Source organism: Budorcas taxicolor, chromosome 1 (genome assembly GCF_023091745.1).
Source record: "Budorcas taxicolor isolate Tak-1 chromosome 1, Takin1.1, whole genome shotgun sequence".
NCBI classification, from domain to species: Eukaryota; Metazoa; Chordata; class Mammalia; order Artiodactyla; family Bovidae; genus Budorcas; species Budorcas taxicolor.
This window is the reverse complement of record NC_068910.1, coordinates 133594815-133614464: the sequence shown is the minus strand read 5'-3', so window position 1 is coordinate 133614464 and position 19650 is coordinate 133594815. Positions and strand designations below refer to the sequence as shown.

At 45.4% G+C, this 19650-nt stretch overlaps 1 protein-coding gene across 1 annotated transcript in view; it reads right to left on the bottom strand.

The window, feature by feature from the left end:
- Nucleotides 1–19650, bottom strand: part of KALRN (kalirin RhoGEF kinase) — a 694022-nt gene that overhangs the window by 49565 nt on the left and 624807 nt on the right. Inside the window, exons 38-45 of the mRNA XM_052653860.1 lie at nt 13208–13338; nt 8438–8504; nt 6418–6521; nt 6172–6241; nt 5766–5852; nt 5112–5204; nt 4312–4362; nt 3362–3439 (exon numbers count right to left, since the gene is read on the bottom strand). Of these exons, the coding sequence (XP_052509820.1) occupies nt 3362–3439; nt 4312–4362; nt 5112–5204; nt 5766–5852; nt 6172–6241; nt 6418–6521; nt 8438–8504; nt 13208–13338 (681 nt within the window). The remainder of the gene's footprint in view (nt 1–3361; nt 3440–4311; nt 4363–5111; nt 5205–5765; nt 5853–6171; nt 6242–6417; nt 6522–8437; nt 8505–13207; nt 13339–19650) is intronic.

Here is a 19650-nt window from a genome sequence, read left to right as displayed (position 1 = left end):
GAGAAGACTCTACACATGGACATCACCAGATGGTCAACACCGAAATCAGATTGATTATATTCTTTGCAGCCAAAGATGGAGAAGCTCAATACAGTCAACAAAAACAAGACTAGGAGCTGACTGTGGCTCAGATCATGAACTCCTTATTACCAAATTCAGACTTAAATTGAAGAAAGTAGGGAAAACTGCTAGACCATTCAGGTATGACCTAAATCAAATCCCTTATGACTATACAGTGGAAGTGAGAAATAGATTTAAGGGACTAGATCTGATAGACAGAGTGCCTGATGAACTATGGAATGAGGTTCGTGACATTGTCCAGGAGACAGGGATCAAGACCATCCCCAAGAAAAAGAAATGCAAAAAAGCAAACTGGCTGTCTGGAGAGGCCTTACAAATAGCTGTGAAAAGAATAGAAGCGAAAAGCAAAGGAGAAAAGGAAAGATATAAGCATCTGAATGCAGAGTTCCAAAGAACAGCAAGAAGAGATAAGAAAGCCTTCCTCAGCGATCAATGCAAAGAAATAGAGGAAAACAACAGAATGGGAAAGACTAGAGATCTCTTCATGAAAATTAGAGATACCAAGGGAACATTTCATGCAAAGATGGGCTCGATAAAGGACAGAAATGGTATGGACCTAACAGAAGCAGAAGATATTAACAAGTGGCAAGAATACACAGAAGAACTGTACAAAAAAATTCTTCACGACCCAGATAATCACGATGGTGTCATCACTCATCTAGAGTCAGACATCCTGGAATGTGAAGTCAAGTGGGCCTTAGAAAGCATCACTATGAACAAAGCTAGTGGAGGTGATGGCATTCCAGCTGAGCTGTTTCAAATCCTGAAAGATGATGCTGTGAAAGTGCTGCACTCAATATGCCAGCAAATTTGGAAAACTCAGCAGTGGCCACAGGACTGGAAAAGGTCAGTTTTCATTCCAATTCCAAAGAAAGACAATGCCAAAGAATGCTCAAACTACTGCACAATTGCACTCATCTCACATGCTGTAAAGTAATGCTCAAAATTCTCCAAGCCAGGCTTCAGCAATATGTGAACCATGAACTCCCTGATGTTCAAGCTGGTTTTAGAAAAGGCAGAGGAACCAGAGATCAAATTGCCAACATCCGCTGGATCATGGAAAAAGCAAGAGAGTTCCAGAAAAACATCTATTTCTGCTTTCTTGACTATGCCAAAGCCTTTGACTGTGTGGATCACAATAAACTGTGGAAAATTCTGAAAGAGATGGGAATACCAGACCACCTGACCTGTCTCTTGAGAAACCTATATGCAGGTCAGGAAGCAACAGTTAGAAATGGACATGAAACAACAGACTGGTTCCAAATAGGAAAAGGAGTATGTCAAGGCTGTATATTGTCACCCTGCTTATTTAACTTATATGCAGAGTACATCATGAGAAACGCTGGACTGGAAGAAACACAAGCTGGAATCAAGATTGCTGGGAGAAATATCAATTACCTCAGATATGCAGATGACACCAACCTTATGGCAGAAAGTGAAGAGGAACTAAAAAGCCTCTTGATGAAAGTGAAAGAGGAGAGTGAAAAAGTTGGCTTAAAGCTCAACATTCAGAAAACGAAGATCATGGCATCTGGCCCCATCACTTCATGGGAAATAGATGGGGAAACAGTGGAAACAGTGTCAGACTTTATTTTTTTGGTCTCCAAAATCACTGCGGATGGTGACTGCAGCCATGAAATTAAAAGACGCTTACTCCTTGGAAGGAAAGTTATGACCAACCTAGATAGCATATTCAAAAGCAGAGACATTACTTTGCCGACTAAGGTCCGTCTAGTCAAGGCTATGGTTTTTCCAGTAGCCACGTGTGGATGTGAGAGTTGGATTGTGAAGAAGGCTGAGCGCCGAAGAATTGATGCTTTTGAACTGTGGTGTTGGAGAAGACTCTTGAGAGTCCCTTGGACTGCAAGGAGATCCAACCAGTCCATTCTGAAGGAGATCAGCCCTGGGATTTCTTTGGAAGGAATGATGCTAAAGCTGAAACTCCAGTACTTTGGCCACCTCATGGGAAGAGTTGACTCATTGGAAAAGACTTTGATGCTGGGAGGGATTGGGGGCAGGAGGAGAAGGGGACGACAGAGGATGAGATGGCTGGATGGCATCACTGACTCGATGGACATGAGTCTGAGTGAACTCCGGGAGTTGGTGATGGACAGGGAGGCCTGGCGTGCTGTGATTCATGGGGTCGCAAAGAGTCGGACACCACTGAGCGACTGAACTGAACTGAACTCTGTTTAGTTAACAAGTGAAGTTTGGCTATAAACTAACAGCCACTTATTAAGCTTAAATCAGGAAAGCCAATTTGCTCTTCTGAGATTCATTGTTTTGGGTTGAACTGAATCCCCTCTCCAAGTTGCATGTTAAAGTCTTAACCCCCTGTACCTCAGAATGCAACCTTATTGAAAGACAGAGTCTTTACAAAGGGAAACAAGTTGAAGTGAGGTCATTACAGTGGGCCCTAGTCAAATGATTGATGTGTTTATAAAAAGGGGAAATTTCCACAGAGGTCTGTACAGAAGGAAGATGACCTGAAGACACAGGAAGAATGCCCTCTGAACATGAAGATGGCCATCCGCAAGCCAAGGTGGGAGGCCTGAACAGGCCCCTTCCTCACAGCACTCAGAAGAAACCACCCTTGCCGACCCCTTGATCTCAGATTTCCAGCTTCTGGAAACGTGAGATGATGTATTTCTATTGTTGAAATCTACAATACTCTGGTTATAACCACCCTAGCACACTAATTCTGGTTATGGAGGCCCTAGCACACTAGCATATTCAATTGAAACCCAAATCCTGGGTACATCCAGCTGTTTCCCCCAAGGCTTGACTCTCTTTGTCAAAGAATAGAAATGTGCACTGTGAGGTTTTAGAGCTTTAAACATCCACTTAACTAAAAAGCCAGCCACTAGGCAGACCTGTTTATTAGAACCAGGGGAAAAAAGGGAAGGGAAAAAAAAAAAGTGTTCCATTTCTCCCTAGTTCTACTCCCATCACATAGTCCTGCACTCCCTTGCATTCCCAGCATTTCTCAAGTAGGAAAGAAAAGGGAAGAGGTCATTGGCAGGTCCATGGCTATAAAGAATCTTGGGTCTTTCCACCCCCACCTTGGAATTCTGACTGCAGCTTGGTTGACCTCCTATGACTGGTCTATTGCTGGAAACCCTAAATAGGTGCATCTTCTAGGCCTGTGAACCAGAGGGGCCCAGGCACAATGGTGTAGACAGTAAGTGAGACAGAGAGGGTGGGCACAAGGCTTCAAAGGGAAGCCTGGGCTCCTGCTGCTCCAAAAAGAGAGGGCTAAGAAGCCTTCTTGAGAGCTCACCTCAAAGCCCTGTAGGCGTCCCAGGTTCATCATGTCATTGCAGCGTTTTGGAACAAGGCACATTAACTCCACTGCTTTCTGTGGGGAAGAAAAGCAGCAGTCATAGCCAGGAGCAGCACTTGGGTGGGGGGCTCAGGACAATTCCATACTGGAAGACTGAGGCCTCCTGGTGGCTTCTTGGTCCTAGGAAAGGACACTGGTCCCTACTGTCCACTTCAGAAGAGAATGGATTTCCTGTTCCAGGTTGCAGGGTGTTGGTCATCCATGCAGAGGCTCCACATGAATCAGTGACCACATGCAGGAAGGAGGCTTCCCAGTCCATCCTTTTTCTACCTTCCCGCTTTTCTTTATCCATTTGCTTTCCTTCTCACATTTTCTTTCTTCTCTTTGTTGCTTTCTGGCTGCCCAAGCAACAGCTTAGCCTTGCTTGTGAAACACTAGAGGTTTTAACCTAAAATAACCTGCCAGAATGGTCTGTAACCACTCTGGCTTAAAATAATCCCCATGGTGACGTTGTCTCAAAGGACTTCACTTAGAGAGTAATCCTCGGGGCCCAGGGAGGGAGTGAAAATGGAATAATTTATATGTCAGCTTCAAACAGTACCTGGATTCATGGATAAAGCTGTACACTGAAACACTCAATCTCTGCAGGATGTTAGAGAGCTCAAATGCCACCCTTTCCCACCACATGTCACTGGGAGCCACAAAGAGAACATCAGCGGGGCTAAGCTCTGCTCTGGCTCAGGTCTGGATTCTTGTGTTCTTGATAAACCCTCAGTGTGCTCCTCAATGCTTGGCATTCCTCATCCTGCTGGGCAGCTGTCTGCAAGGGGTTCTGCTGTCTGAGTTGGCCTGGATCCTCTATCCTCCAGAGCCAATATTTCTCCTTTAGAGGGAGACATTCAGTACTGTCCCATGAGAACCACCAGCATTACAAGCAGAAAACTCACCTCAATATCTGAACACTCCAAGCCAGCCTTCTCGCTGTATCTCAGGAAGTCCTAGCAAGTAGGGAGGCAGGGAAGGGTGAGGGGAGGGTAAAACCAGTTAGGAAAAGACAGCACTATAAAAAAAATGAAGTATCGTAAAAACAAGATGACACCCAGAAGACTCCTCCCCAACAGAGATGGCAATGCTTTGTAGTAGCTGAGATATGAAGTTATGAGTCACAGTAGACACAGAAAAAACATTCAAAGATTCAAAACTATGCGTAGAGGGGAGGGGCAAAGAGGAGAGAGTGAGTGAATAGGGACAAAAGGGGAATGATGACGAGAAGGAATGGAGACAAGACAGTTAAATATCTCTTCCATTTGCCTTATATTTCTCTAAGACAAGTCAAATTAAACAACTTTAAAAGGTAACAAATGGTCAAATTTTAGGTTTAACTCTTCTGAGGTTTCCAGGGTTTTTTTTTGCGTTTTCTTTCTTGGTGAATTCTTCTCTGATTTTATGCTCTTATAATTTTTTAGTTTTTAAAGGTAGCAAGTCAGTTGGTGACTGCAACAACGTAAGAAAGTGATTTGGAAAAAAGAAAATCAAATAATGACCAAATTTAAAGGCAGGAACGATAGGCATGCAATTTACTTGGGGGCAAACGTGATGCAAATAACCAGCAGGTAAGGTAAAAACCCACATAGGCCTCCCATAGGAAAAGTGTGATGGAGACACAACCTTGAGCTGACCTGCTCCCTAACTCAGAGCCTGACTAAGACCCTGCTCTGACCCTGAGCGGAGCTCACAGACCTCTTACCTTGAGGAGCAGTTGATATTTTGTTATTCTCTGAATGGGCTTGATAAGGAAGTCGCTAAGTGTCAGCCTTTGATTTATCTCTTGTTTCACCTCCTGGAACACAAAGGAGCTATATTACACAAAAAGGAACCAAAGGATTGGGGTGCTCTGGTTATGGGTTCAAAGGAAAGGAAGGCAGGTCTTTGTGTTTGCCAGGAAAGGTTTAGAATCTACAAAGCACACGATGGGTAGAACTGCCTACACAATAGTTCATTTGTTATTAACACATAGCCTATGAGGGGCCCCCGGGAGGAGGAGGGCCCTCAGCAGTCTCCAGGGCCTGGTGATGAAGACTGGGGGCACAGTGGGCTCCGGGGTCATGGGAGGAGGACCGGAACTTCTGCAGCAGTCTTCCAGTTACAGAGGCGTTCTATCAGCAGGGACTCCAGTCCACTCATTGGGCTGCCTCCGCTCCTCTCCAGCAAAGGGACTCGTGAGAACTTAGCCAAGAAGCTAATTAATGGCTCTGAGGAGGCGGCTATCTCTGTCCTGAGGGATGGGCAGTGCTGGGTGGGGGTCACCTGCCGATGAATGACGGCTGGTATTCCTGAATGGGTTGATCTTGGCCTGAGTTTCTTGCCCCCACCCTGGTTCAGCCAAAATCGAGCAGCTTACCTCAAAGTAGGCATCGTACTCGGCGACGATGTACTCAGAGCGCGGCTTGTTCTGGCAGTACCACACGTAGACGTGCAGCTTCCGCTCCTGCAAGGGAGGGAAGAGGGAAAGGCGCTCAGGCCCCTGTGCCGCGCCGTCAACCTGAGAGCGCTGAGCTGGTCTAAGCATGGAGAAGAGGACACAGATCTGGTCCACACCCTGGAGATGCACCAAGGCGGCTAAACATCAGGGACAGAGGAGTAACCTTAGTGGGCAAGAGCCCATCTTCCAAACTGCCAAGGAAGGGAGGAAAAAACCCAGCAGCTCAGGAAGGGATGAGGAGGAAGAGAAGAGGAGGGAAGGGACTGCAAAATGCATGCACATGAGCCTGGCGCGGGGGAGGGGTGGGGCGCGGGGCAACACTCACATATTTAATAAAGAGCTGTGCCAATCTGTCTTGCTCCTGGATACATTTTTCCAGTTCACCCAGGAAAACACTAAAGGAGGATGGAGAAGAGAAGAAAGCCACATTCTTCAGAACTGTATTACTTCTCAATGAGGAGATAAATGACAGAAGACTCCCCCCAGACTCTACCCCTAAGGTCAGATGCGGGAGGATGGGGGCGCTCCCGGTTCCAGGACACCCTGATCCTCAGGGCGATGCAGCACTTACTCCTTATGCCAGTCATAAATCTGGTGAATATTTCCAAACACGATTTTATCCTTTCCTCGCATGTCCTCGGGGACACCCTTTTCTTCTATTCTCTTCATGAAACCCTGCAGGGTGGAGGCAATGGTGAGAAGAGCATTTCAGAGAATATTTCTGGACCAAGGCCCACCCAGAAGCCTGGAGGAAGCCCATCCTCTATGTGAGGAGAAGCCCTTAAGGGCTTCTGTGGTTTCTCACCACTCAACCAGGACTTCACCCTTATGCAGAGTGACAGAACTTTCTGAAGTTCTGGGTCTCTTTCTTTGTCTCCAGCCCCCTTAAGAAAGCAGGACAAAGAAGATACAGTTGGCTGTTCCTCTCCTGTCTCCCAATCCAAATTATGTCTTTGAAGGCTTAAAACTAGATGTGTCTGACCTAGAAATAAGTCTTAATATGTGAATACTTCAGCTTCTGTAACTGGAGAAGGACATGGCAACCCACTTCAGTACTCTTGCCTGGAGAATCCCATGGACAGAGGAGGCTGGCGGGCTACAGTCCGCGGGGTTGCAAAGGGTTGGACACGACTGAGTGACTAAGCACAGCACAGCTTCTGTAAAGTGCTAGCAAATACAATCTCATCTCAGCTTTAAGTTCCGATGTTGTTAGCAGCAGCAGTTGTCCCATTCAAAAGATGAGAAAGCCAACGCATGGGGGATTATGTGACATGTCTAAGTCATGCCACTGATGTGACTGATCCCTGGACCTCAGGCTCCAGACTCCCAAGCCTACCACTCCCAGGCTGGACTGCCTCTGGCAGCTGCTACACCTTTAGCTGTCCCCATCTCACCTTGGAGAGGAGGATAACTTTCCTAAGTTAGAATTCAGGCCCTCTGTATGCCAGGTTAGTCTGTTTATCCAAGGTTCGGGATAGGCAAATGTGTGTGTGTGCGTGTGTGTGTGTATTAGTTGCTCACTGTGCCTGACTCTTTGCAACCCCATGGACTGTATGAATCCCTAAATCAGTAGGCTGCCTAGGACTGGGACTTATAGACCCAGCGCAAGGAAGCAGCAAGTGAGTTAGATATCAGGCATCCACCTTGTTAGACTTCACATCTTTTCGTTTAAGATGATTATCCACAGGGCTCTAAGCCATCTAAATTATCCATTTACTTTCTTATACCTTCTCATCCATGTGTCTAAATCCCTCTAAAGTAAACCCCTATGGAGAGAGAATTGTTTTATTTACTATCAAGTTGACTCAACTGTGGACCTGCCAATCTTGCCTTATTGGTGGTTTTTAGTTTGTCTGTTGGCTTGGTAGCAATATGCTCTCCTTAAAAATCTAGGGAAACACAGAAGCCCCGAGGTTTCACTAACAGTGGCCTGCTTGACCTGCTGAGTGCTCATGGTGGCTCATAGCCACGAGGAATATATGTCCATATATTTCTCATACACACACACACATACACAAATATGGGCTTCCCAGGTGGCGCTACTGATAAAGAACCCACCTGACAATGCAGGAGATGTAAGAGATATGGGTTCAACCCCTGGGTCAGGAAGATCCTCTGGAGGAAGGCATGGCAACCCACTCCAGTAATCCTGCCTAGAGAACCCCGTGGACAGAGGATCCTGGCAGGCTACGGTCCATAGGGCCACCAAGAGTCGGCCATAACTCAAGTGACTTAGCACACGTGCACACGTATTTATGACTAGTGTATACGTTGGTTAAATACCAATGCAAAGCTTTGGAGACAATGGCTTGGTTACCTAAAACAAGGTGAAATGGATTCAGGTCTAACCAAGAGGCTGCAACATTTGAGGCCCTACATCCCCCTAAATCTCCTACAGTATTTCAAGGGGAAAAGGTAAAAAAAAAACCAAACCTTGTGAAAAAAAAAATCACATATTGTATTCGACCTACCACCATTTTTAGTTTCATCTCTGTAAACACCCAGGGAGAGGAAAATACCTGGGAGCCCAGGTAGGCTCCAATATCCCCCTGGCTGGGTGACCACAGACATGTCCTGAGCCAGGTACTCACCTCCACCACAATCCCCAGGTCCTTGACATAGTCTTTCTCTGTCTGCACCAGCTCATTCAGGACAAACCTGAGCAAGAGATTAAGAACAATGAGGGCTCCTCTTCACTGTGAAGCAAGAAATCCTCACATCAAAGTTCACAATAAAGTTACTTAGGAGCCCCTACGACAAGACCACCCAAACCCACACTGAGCACTCTGGGGGAGGTGCTGGCTGATGCCCCCTGGATGAGAGGCCCCCACTGGTGAGGAGCTGAGGGCATCCAGGCTGAGAGGGCTTTCCCAGACGGCAGCCATGCCAGAAGAGCGACACTTACAACCTAGCGCTTGCCTTCTTCCTATTGTTTATAATCCCTCCTCCCTCACCTATGACTGAATAACCGTACAACACAAGGCGGAAGGAATAACAGCCACTTGGGCAAAACTGAGTTATGAAAGCTTTGATCAGCATGAGACTTCTCCTTCGTGTCAACTCTGTTCTTTGCTTAACCAGAGAGAAAGACATTTGTTTGATAAGCAACCTTTGGGCCTCAGGACACTCATCAAATGAAGTGTTTGAGATACAGAAGCTACAATTATTCAGATAGGTGTTCATGGTAACCAGCCTGCAAAATCCCCAGTCAAGGCCAGAAAGACTGACTGAAGCCATTCCCTAATCACCATTTTCAGTGTGGCCACGTCCCCAGCCCCACCAGAGGTGGGATTTAACCACCACAAGGGTATTTACTTTCTTGGTTTCTTTCTTGGCAATGATTTCTTCTTCTTAGAGCATTTACTTTGTGGTTATGAGAGGGTAAGTACCGTAAGCCCTGGTTTATGCAGATGTTGAGACTGTGGCAGTATTGCCGAAGATGACAGTGTGAGAGGCAGAGCTGGGGTCTGAACCCAGCTGTACAAGAGCTCAGAGACCACTCTTTCACTGTTGCCTGCTGCCTGGCTAAACTATTCAGACTGGCTCTCTGGAGTCCCTGAGGCATCAAACCCGAACATTTCTTTCTGTCCAGACAGTAAAGAGCTGGACATAAGGCAAGTATGGCTGTGCACAGAGGCAGGGTAGCTGTATGCAGCCTACTGGATTCTGACTTGTATCCCCCAGGTTTGAAAGAGTTCTGCCTGGAGCCACACAGCTCATTTTTGGCCTGAGTGGGAGAAGGAATCAAGTTCTGGGACATCAAAGAGGGGCTGCAGCACAAGGGTGGTAGCCATTCTAAGCCTTGGAAGCAATTCATCAGAAATTTTTGTCCCATACAGCGCAGAGAAGCCACAAATCCCTGGGCCTGGACCCCCAGGGTGATAGGGAGGAGGCAAGGGAAACACACACTTCTTTATCAGTGTGCCCAGCACTTCCAACCAGCTCCCTCACTCTGATATACACAATTACGGGTTTCAGGCCACAGGAAGGAACTGGCAAGGCCAAATAAAAGCATTTAAATATACTGGAGCACAGACTGAGTTACTGCTTAGAAGAAAGTGGTAAAAAGAAAAACCACAGGAAAGTTAGAGTGGGAATTTGGGGCTGGAAGGGCTCTCTGGGGAGGAAGCCCGGCTCTCCGCCTCTGGATGGTATTTCTATCCTGCTGACACTGAAGGGTATCCTAGCTCTCCAGCCTCTAAGAAAGGGGATTGGACTAGGCGCTGCTAGTGGGCCTAGCATCTCCTCCCTCAAAGAGTTGACGAAACACTTGCAGAGATAAGGACACAAAGAAAGACATCTGAAAGGGACGCAGAAGACTTATGCTGCCTGCAATTCAAGGCAGTGTACAATCAACTGCCAAATAAATTGAACTGACAATGAAACAATTTTTTCATGTTCAGTTCTTCTGAGTAAAAGTTATTTATTAATTATTATTATTTATTTATTAATGGGCTTCCTTTATAGCTCAGTTGGTAAAGAATCCGCCTACAATGCAGGAGACCCCAGTTCGATTCCTGGGTTGGGAAGTTCCCCTGGAGAAGGGATAGACTATTCACTCCAGTATTCTTGGGCTTCCCTGGTGGCTCAACTGGTAAAGAATCCACCTGCAATGCAGGAGACCTGGGTTTGATCCCTGGGTTGGGAAGATCCCCTGGAGAAGGGAAAGGCTATCCACTCCAGTATTCTGGCCTGGAGTATTCTCCAGGACTATACAGTCCATGGGGTTGCAAAGAGTAATACAAAGTAAACGTTATTCTTTGGTCCAACTAACTACTTCCAGATACAGGTAAGATCCACATCTGACCCTCTATCCTTCACAGTAGTAGGGAATGGCTGGTTTTCCACAGAAAAGCTCTTAGAGCCTTGGCACAGGTTGTTCCCTGTGCCGAGAATACTTTTCCGCAATGGCTCAACCTCCTGGTCTTTATGCAGAGCACTTCAGTCAGAAGCACTTAAAGCTGCAACATGGCCTCACCCATACTCCTGATCTCCCTTACTATTTTTTATTTTTTTCCCACTTCTAGCATACTACATGATTTATTTTAAATTTTATTGTATGATTTCTCACATTAGAACGTGAACTTGCCACGAGAGCATGGGCTTTTCTTTTGTTGTTATTGTTAGTTTTATTCACTGATATACGCCAAGCAGTTGGTACAATAGATATTCAACAAATATCTGTTGAATAAATGAGTGGCTAAAACTTGAAGACAACTACGTCCATTCTTGACTTTTTCCTTCTCCTGGACAAATAACTGTCTGTTTTCATCTTTTTTCCATGGAGCTCCCATTTAACACTTTGAGGTCTTACTGGATTGAGTCTCAGTTCTCTATTTCCCTCAGCCTCCAGCCTCATGTGGGGTTTACAATTAAACACCTACACATCATCTCCTTCATTGTGGCCATAAATTATAGCAGAATAAGGGCAATATACAGCAAAAGGAATGAGTCATTCTAACAGCTGGCTTTTTGGGACAGCACAGGATGTGGAGAGATACATAGCTGAGCGAGGGAGAGAAGGGGGAAGAAGTGAGAGAAATGGGTAAAAGAGGCAACAAACTTTTGCCTCTAGGATTGAAATTAGACAATGTCATGTCTGGAAGCAAGACTATGACTGGAAGCTTAAATGACTGTTCACAGGCTCTTTACAAGAGTAGAGATAGGCTTTGCCAAGGAGCACCTGTCATCTCAAAGGTCACCACCCTGATATAAGCGTTCATCTTCCTGATGAAAGTTTTGCTTTGGCTTGACAAGACTGGAACATCAGCTTTGACCCTGCCTCATCTATGTAAAAACAACCTGGAAAGCTAACGAGAATTAGCTTTGTCCAAATCCTAAGAAATTTCCCTTTGGGGATGGTATTTCTTTATCTCTATTCTATTCTTGGGGTTCCCCTGAGCACCATAAAGTTAAGGTGGTAAATACAGAACCAGAGCGCTTACATGCCACCTGCTCATTTCCCCTAGGAGGTGACAGCCCTGCCTGGCCATGATGTTTCCTAGGAAATAGTCACAAATGGTCACTTTGCCTATTTCCAGGCAACAGGAGGGACTGCCCTCGTTTATTTTTGCTCATCTTCAGGTCTACGACCAGGCTCAAGCAGTTACGAGTTTGAGGGATTAGGAACAGGAAGGGGCCTTTCCCAACCGCCTGGCCTGTTCTCACTGTGCTCACCATCGCTCCCAAGTCAGGCTACCTGCAAGACTCATCAGCAGCTCTGCTGCCAACACTCAGTCAAACCCTGAACAAGAAAACTGAAGTTCCAGAGGGACTGTGGCTTTACATGAATGGTGTCGCCATCTTCTTGATCAAACCAAGGAACAGAAGAGTGCCTTCACATCAGGGAGGATAGCCCAGACCTCACACAGCTCCTGGGTTCTTGTGAAAAGGACTGCCATGTGAATTGTATTTACCCCGAAACATTCAAATAGCAAAGAGTTTCTCTTGGAACTCAGACCACAGTGAAATAAGTCAGACAGAGAAAGACAAATACTGTATGATATTACTTATGTGTGGAATCTAAAAAAGTAAAACAAACTATGAATATAGCAAAAAGGAAACAGACTCACAGATATACAGAACAAACTGGTTACCAGTGGGGAGAAGGAAGTGGGTAGGGGCAAGATAGGAGTAGAGGAGTAAGAAGTGGAAACTATTTTAGAAACTAGGAGCAAGAAGTATATAATAAAGAAGCAAGGATATACTGTGCAGCACAGGGAGATATGCCAGTGTTCTATAATAACTATAAATGGAATATAACCTGTAAAGTCATGTGAATCACTATGTTGTAAACCTGTAACTTAAGCAATATTGTGCATCAGCTTTAACTCAATTTAAAAAAAATTTTTTTTAAATAACCAAAAAAGAAATATTACTATATAACAAATGTTTTTTAAATAAACAAAACCTTTGAGAAGCGGTGGAGCTAGACCCTAGCCCGGTAGCCCAACAGCTCCCTTCTCCTATATGTTACTTTCCTACATCTGGGGAAACGTTTCCTCAGATAAAATTCCATCAGACTTTCTACCAAGGATTCTTTGATATGGGGTCATAGAAATGGTCCCAAAGTTTCCTAATCTTTGTTTTCTTTTTACCATCATGTTTTAAATTTCAAACAGACCTTGGTTATAACCACACTTTGTCAGTAATGTTTCAGCTGAAAATCCTTACAATCAGAGCCAAACGTCTCCTTGCGGATCAACACCACACTGTATAGACCGATGGTCGCCTTTACTTAGAATGAATGATATCAATGGGAACAGTGCGGGGAGTCCCCAGTTCTCCCTAAACTTCCCAGGACCCCCGACCCTTGCCCACTGCAACATGTGCAGCAGGCTGGAGTCCGGGGAAGTACTTACATCCTGCCTCTCAGAGCCTTGGCTTTCTGTTCTTCTTCCAGATTTCTGGGAGGTGTGGGTGGGGTCATGCCTTCATTCAGGCAGCCTGTGGGGTCTTTCAAGCTTCCTCGGTAAGAGCCTCCTTCCAGACTCTGAGAAGAGAAGAATAAACAACCTTAAAAAAGTGTACGTGAGAGAGTAGTCCGGAAGTCCTCACGCCCCCCCAGCCTAGCCACAGCCATCTTGGTAGATCAGTAACCGAGGCTGTCCGCCCTGGACCTCAGGGAAGTACCAAGAGGCCAGACTCCCATCTTGCTGGAGCAGGGCACCCAGAGCTGCCGCCTTCTCAGGCAATCAGGATGTGCTTGGCGCCAGGGGCTGCCGATTTCCCAGACAGAATGGACACTGTCACAGTGACTGATCTCTGGGTAAGAGCTCCAGAGGTAAAGCTAATTACTGCAATCCTACAAACAAGCAGCAAGGAAAGAAAGTCAGCTGTAGGACCACCAAGTGCAAGTTAACAAGGGGAGGGTAGTGATGGGAGAATTCATTTGGTAAAATCATGTTTGTTAAATCAGCTACAGTTTTCTTTGAAGAGACTAATGAGATGCAGATAAGAAGAGGTAAACAGATTTAGCGTTTTCTAAAAACATTTTTGCTAAGGTTTTATTTACCAAGGGCTTTCTTTCATTTATTAATCCCTTTAATCTCTTTTAATTAAGGTGCTGAAGGACTGAGAAACAAGTTAAAGAGCTTAACAAATATGTTACTCTAGAAAGAGCTAAGGGTAAAGGATTCTAATCCCAGACCTTCCAGTCCCTGGACAATCTTAAGACAGCTAAAATCATTCCAAATTGATTTCTTCTCAATTTTCAAATTGGGTTTCTCCTTTTTTACAGATTTTTAAGGAACAGTCAGAGACAATAGGTGCATAACCCCTTGAAAAATTTTAAATGCTCTAAAAGAGTGAGTTTCCCCCACTACCCCCATGGATGGAAATAACCAGGATGCTTAAAAAAAAAAATGGGGCCAATCTTAACACTTTCATAAGCACTGTAGGAAAAACAGCACAGAACGACATGTCATTTCATTGCGCAAACTGGCAGAAACCGTGTGGATAAACAGTAGGCTGGAGACCAAGGTTATGGTGGGCAACTGTAAAACAAATATGAGAGAGTAATCCAAACTATCCACACAAAACGACAGTCTAGGACAGCCACTTCGTAGGAAAAGGGAAGGCTTTACTTTAGCAGTCTTTGAAAGATCAAGAAGTGCCCCTAAAGGCAGTAGGAACAAAAGACTTTCGAGTCGTTTTAAACAACCTGCACCTGGAGCGTCTATTGTGAACTGGCTTAGCTGCAGTGTTTCAACACCGGCTGAACAGAGGTAGGAAAAGTCCAGGTAAATGAAACAAAAAGTAAATGAGGTGGCATTATATGAGAACAGATGGGGGATATCAGAATTGGAGGCTGAAAAACTTAAAGCTGAGAAGAGATGTCAACCTTTTTTTCCTCTGCTGCTGCTGCTGCTGCTAAGTCACTTCAGTTGTGTCCAACTCTGTGCGACCCCATAGATGGCAGCCCACCAGGCTCCCCCATCCCTGGGATTCTCCAGGCAAGAACCCTGGAGTGCGTTGCCATTTCCTTCTCCAATGCATGAAAGTGAAAAGTGAAAGTGAAGTCGCTCAGTCGTGTCCGACTCTTAGCGACCCCATGGACTGCAGCCTACCAGGCTCCTCCGTCCATGGGATTTTCCAGGCAAGAGTACTGGAGTAGGGTGCCATTGCCTTCTCCTCTATTTCACCCTTAAATCAAGAACCTGTGCCAGAGCCTAACATGAATTTGTTATTAACACTAGAACTCAGCATTAAGAGGACAGGCTCTTCAAGCTCGAGAGAGAGAATTTCTTTTAACTTGACATGAAGATGTTTCACAGAACAAGTAACCAACCATGGAAGCTGTCATCCAGGGAAGAAGCCTAGGCTAAATATGTAGAAAGGTCAAGAAAAGTTTAGCTAAATTTGCAGATTCAGGATCTGTAACCAGTGATTAAGGAAATGAGTATCTGGTGCTGAGGCTTGACAAGCCACCAGACAGGCATGTTTTTCAACATGTGACATGTCCTCTGGTGCCATCAGCAGAGACAGGCTCCCCAGGCGGATGAACCCAGCTGATGATTGATCTGATTTCGTGCCTTTTACTTCCCCTCCCCTTGTCCACACTGTTTCATTTCAGTCTTTATTCTGTAGCTTGTTGGCTGGCAGGATGCTGGCTGCGAGGCCTGGGAAATATGCTTACATCTCTGCTACAAGGCTCTCCCATGGACCATCCATCTTGGCGTGGTCCACTCTCAACTCTCGTACAGAATGAAGGACATCTGAGGAGTCCAAAGTGTTACACAGGGAAATATGTTCTGTCTCTTCGTGCCTGACCAGTTTTATGAGCAAAGAGCCAGGTTATCTCTTGGCAAGGACTCTCAGGCATGGAGTTGAGGGAGGCAGAGGCAGTAAGAGTGGAAGAAGAGAGAAATTTAGGGTTTGGCTAAAATGTGTGCTGTTTCAATCTCTGGGTTGGAAAAATTCCCTGGAGAAGGAAATGGCAACACACTCCAGTATTCTTGCCCGGAGAATCCCATGGACAGAGGAGCTTGGTGGGCTACAGTCCACAGGGTTGCAAAGAGTCAGACACAACTTAGCAACTAAAACAACAACAACAACATGCTGGGTACTCTGTCTCAAATAATGGCATTGGCTAGAAATACCGTAACTAATTCAAGAGTGAGTCCCTCTGAGGATCTGGCCACCTGTGCTAGAGTTGGGATATGGGGTCCCAGCCAAGGAGCACTATAGGTGATCTTCAATTGTTTGTCTGTGCTGCTCCTTGGGGGACATGGGCAGTGATGGCTGGTTGATGAGCGGTGGACTGTGCAGCAACAGGGGGGACTTCCGCCCTGTCTGGGACTCAGGACCACAACAGTCTCAACAGATAAAGGAAAAGGGGTGCCAAGGAGGAAGTGACAAATGGCGCAAACGGGTGCTACTATCGTTGGTGCCAGGTCAGGGAATAGAAATGCAAATACAATTCAAAAAAGTGGATTAAGAATGAAGGAAGACTATTGCCACAATGGAAATGAACACATTTCCTGTCAGCTTGATCTTGGACCACATATCCATAAAATGCCCTTCTCTCTGGACTCCTATAAGCACCCTTTACATACCTTTATTACCGTGTTGTGACTGATTTGTTTATACTTAAGCAAATATTTATTGTGCTTCTACTATGTGCTGAATATTTGCAAAGTGCTGGAGAAATGAAAACAGATAACGTACGGTTCCCTGCCCACCAAAATCTAAGCTACAGTGGGCATTCTTCTAGACAGGAGGGTACCGCGGGGAAGATGAGAAAAAAGAGCAGGCAGCTCTAAAGTGGGGTAGGGAAAGAAGGGAACGGCTCAGAAGAAGAGGCAACGCTTGAACTGAGTAATGAGAAATGGAAAAGGTTTCCCTGGATTCACCATTGGGAGGATGATCCAGGCAGGAGGAGCACAATGAGTAAAGGATCGGCTCAAGAAACCGCCTGGGGCAGCCTGGGAAGCTGAAAGCCACCTGGCGTAGGGAGGACAGTCTGTAAAGGGGGAGAAGGGGGACTAGCAAGTAACTATGTGTTATGCGAGTTGGGGGGAGTAGGAACTAGGGAAAGAAGAAATAGGACGTGAAATGGACAACCCTGGAGAAGGATGCAGAGATCAGATTACAAGAAGTCTTATGTGTAGCAAAAAATCCAAACCACCATGCTGAACACCTGAAATTAATACAAGACTGCAAATCAACTATACTTCAATTTTAAATAAGAGTACCAACTTCCATGACCAATGAGAGGAGAATTTTATGCAGGGAAGTAACGTGATTGGATTAAGTTTAAGAAAGATTTGTCTTAATACTCCTAAGAGCTCTTCATGACTTGGGAAAATGTATCTGATGTCAGTAAAGGAAAACAGGACTTATGATTTATATACTCTATGATTAACACCATTATTTTTAAAATATCTGAATTTCAACACTGACTATGTTTAGATGATGATATTATGAGATATAATTGTGCTTAAAATCTTGTCATTTTTCCCATTTTTCTTGAATGAGCATATAATGCTTTTGTTAATCAGAAAAGAACTATCAAAAAATTTTTTCAAAGGGAAAATGAAAGAAAAGTTAAGATTCCCCCCATCAGTCATGCAAAGAGACATCAGACGGAAAATAAGGAGGCAATGGTTACAACAGCCTAGGCGGGAGAGGATTTCTGAGCATCAACCCTAGACTGTGAGCTCCATTAAGGAAGGTTCTATGCTGGCAGGACGGGCACAGAGTAGGACTCCGAGAATTTACTGAATGAAACTCTTGGGTAGAGGTCAAAGTTCATCTGATAAAACAACAGACAAGGGTGCTGATCCAGCATCACCCACCACAACCCACCTTTTAGCTGTCCTACCGTTTTATACAACTAAGTCTGAAATACCTTGACAGAAAATTTTACGGTCTTAGTCACTCCCAGGCAAACTGGGGGCAGGGGTAGGGAAGACATTTGAAAGTAGAAAAACTGAAGTCTGGATTTTCCAGGCAAATGACATTACACGTTTGAGACTTCAGATTAAATTTTCTTTTGGTGGAAATCTAAACTTCTACTTTAACAAGCTCAGGAATCTTTTCCACAGAAGGATGCCAGAGGAACTCAGGTCTTGAAAGCACACATTTTCATCATGGATACGCTGAGGCCATTATTTCCTCCCATCTGGACTGTTAACTCTACTGTGCCTTTGACAAAGCAAGCTGGTTTGTCTACAGGAGAGCAAAGCATACACACAAACACAGCCTGGCCCTTGCTATGCTCCGTGACCCACAGACTGACCTAGGGAGGTGAATACTATCAAAGCAGAAGAACCAGAGGGCAGAAAGTCTTGCTGAAGCAGATAGGGCCAGTTCTCAGGGTGTCAGGCTACCAGGTAGACCAAACAAGAGCTCAAGCCTGGCCAGCCTCTTCCCTAAAGATGGAGGATTTTCAGTCAGGGGTCCGCCAGTGCCACCGGGAGCCCAGTGAACTACTGTGACGTGCCACCTGAGGATAGGAGTTCAGCGAGGAGGCTTTCCTTCCTGAGGCCTAGTCCCTGGTGGGTCAGACGGTAAAGCATCTGCCTGCAATGCGGGAGACCCAGGTTCTATCCCTGGGTGGGGAAGATCCCCTGGAGAAGGAAATGGCAACCCGCTCCAGTACTCTTGCCTGGGAAATCCCATGGACAGAGGAGCCTGGTGGGCTACAGTCCACGGGGTAGCAAACAGTCAGACACGACTGAGCGACTAACACTTCACTCTTGTGTCTAAGGTAGGTGGTAGAATCCTGGGCTGTTTACAAACACAGCAGATTCCCACAAAGCCAGAAGCCCTTGCTCCTCAAACTTGAGGCACGCTAAGTCGCTTCCCTGTGGATTGTAGTGTTAGTCGCTGAGTTGTGTCCGACTCTTTGCAACCCCCTGCCAGGCTCCTCTGTCCATGGGGCTCTCCAGGCAAGAATACTGGAGAGGGTGGCCACGCCCTCCTTCAGCGGATGCTCCCAACCCAGGAATCAAGCCCGAGTCTCCTGCACTGCAGGTGGATTCTTTATTGTCTGAGCCGCCAGGGAAGACCTTCAAACTTGAGGAATAAAACCAAATCACATTGACTGCTAAGCTACTACCCTGCATGCAACATTCACCCAACCACCAATCTACTAACTGACAAATACCATGTACCTGTGTTCCGGGTGAAGATAAAGTATGACTGACTCCCTTTCCCTGCCCTTCACAATGCAAATAAGGTGGTTAAGAGCTAACATTTGTGGGATGCGCAACTAATCAGTTTACAAAGCACATTCATACCTTACTCAGCCCTCAGTGTAACTCTCTTGAGATTAGATTCAGGTAGACAGAAGCATCACTGTTGATAGGCAAGATAAAAGAGAGCCCTCCAAGTGGAGTAAATAACTTGCCCAAAGCTACACAATAAGTAGCAGAGGCAAGATTAACATCATGTCTTCTGATTCCTTATATACTTAGTATCACCACAGCCAGTCCCTACGTCTAGGAAAAACTTTATTAAAAATCACACAGAAAAACAAGAGAGTCCTTAGTCCTGGCTTAAAGACCATACCTTAATACAAAACCCAGAAAAAGTATTTGAAACACACATACACCCGTGGTGGATTCGTGTTGATGTATAGCAAAACCAACACAATATTGTAAAGTAAAAAAATAATAAAATTTTAAAAATTTTATTTGAGCTCCATTTGGGGGGAGGTGTGTGGGCACGCTCTCCTGATAAACAAAATCACTGACTAAAGACCAAATTGGGCAGGTGAGACCTCAGAAGCGTCCATTAATGTCCAGAGGTACTCACCAAAGGAGTTTTCAGGGTTTTATCTGCACCGCAGGCGAGTGGA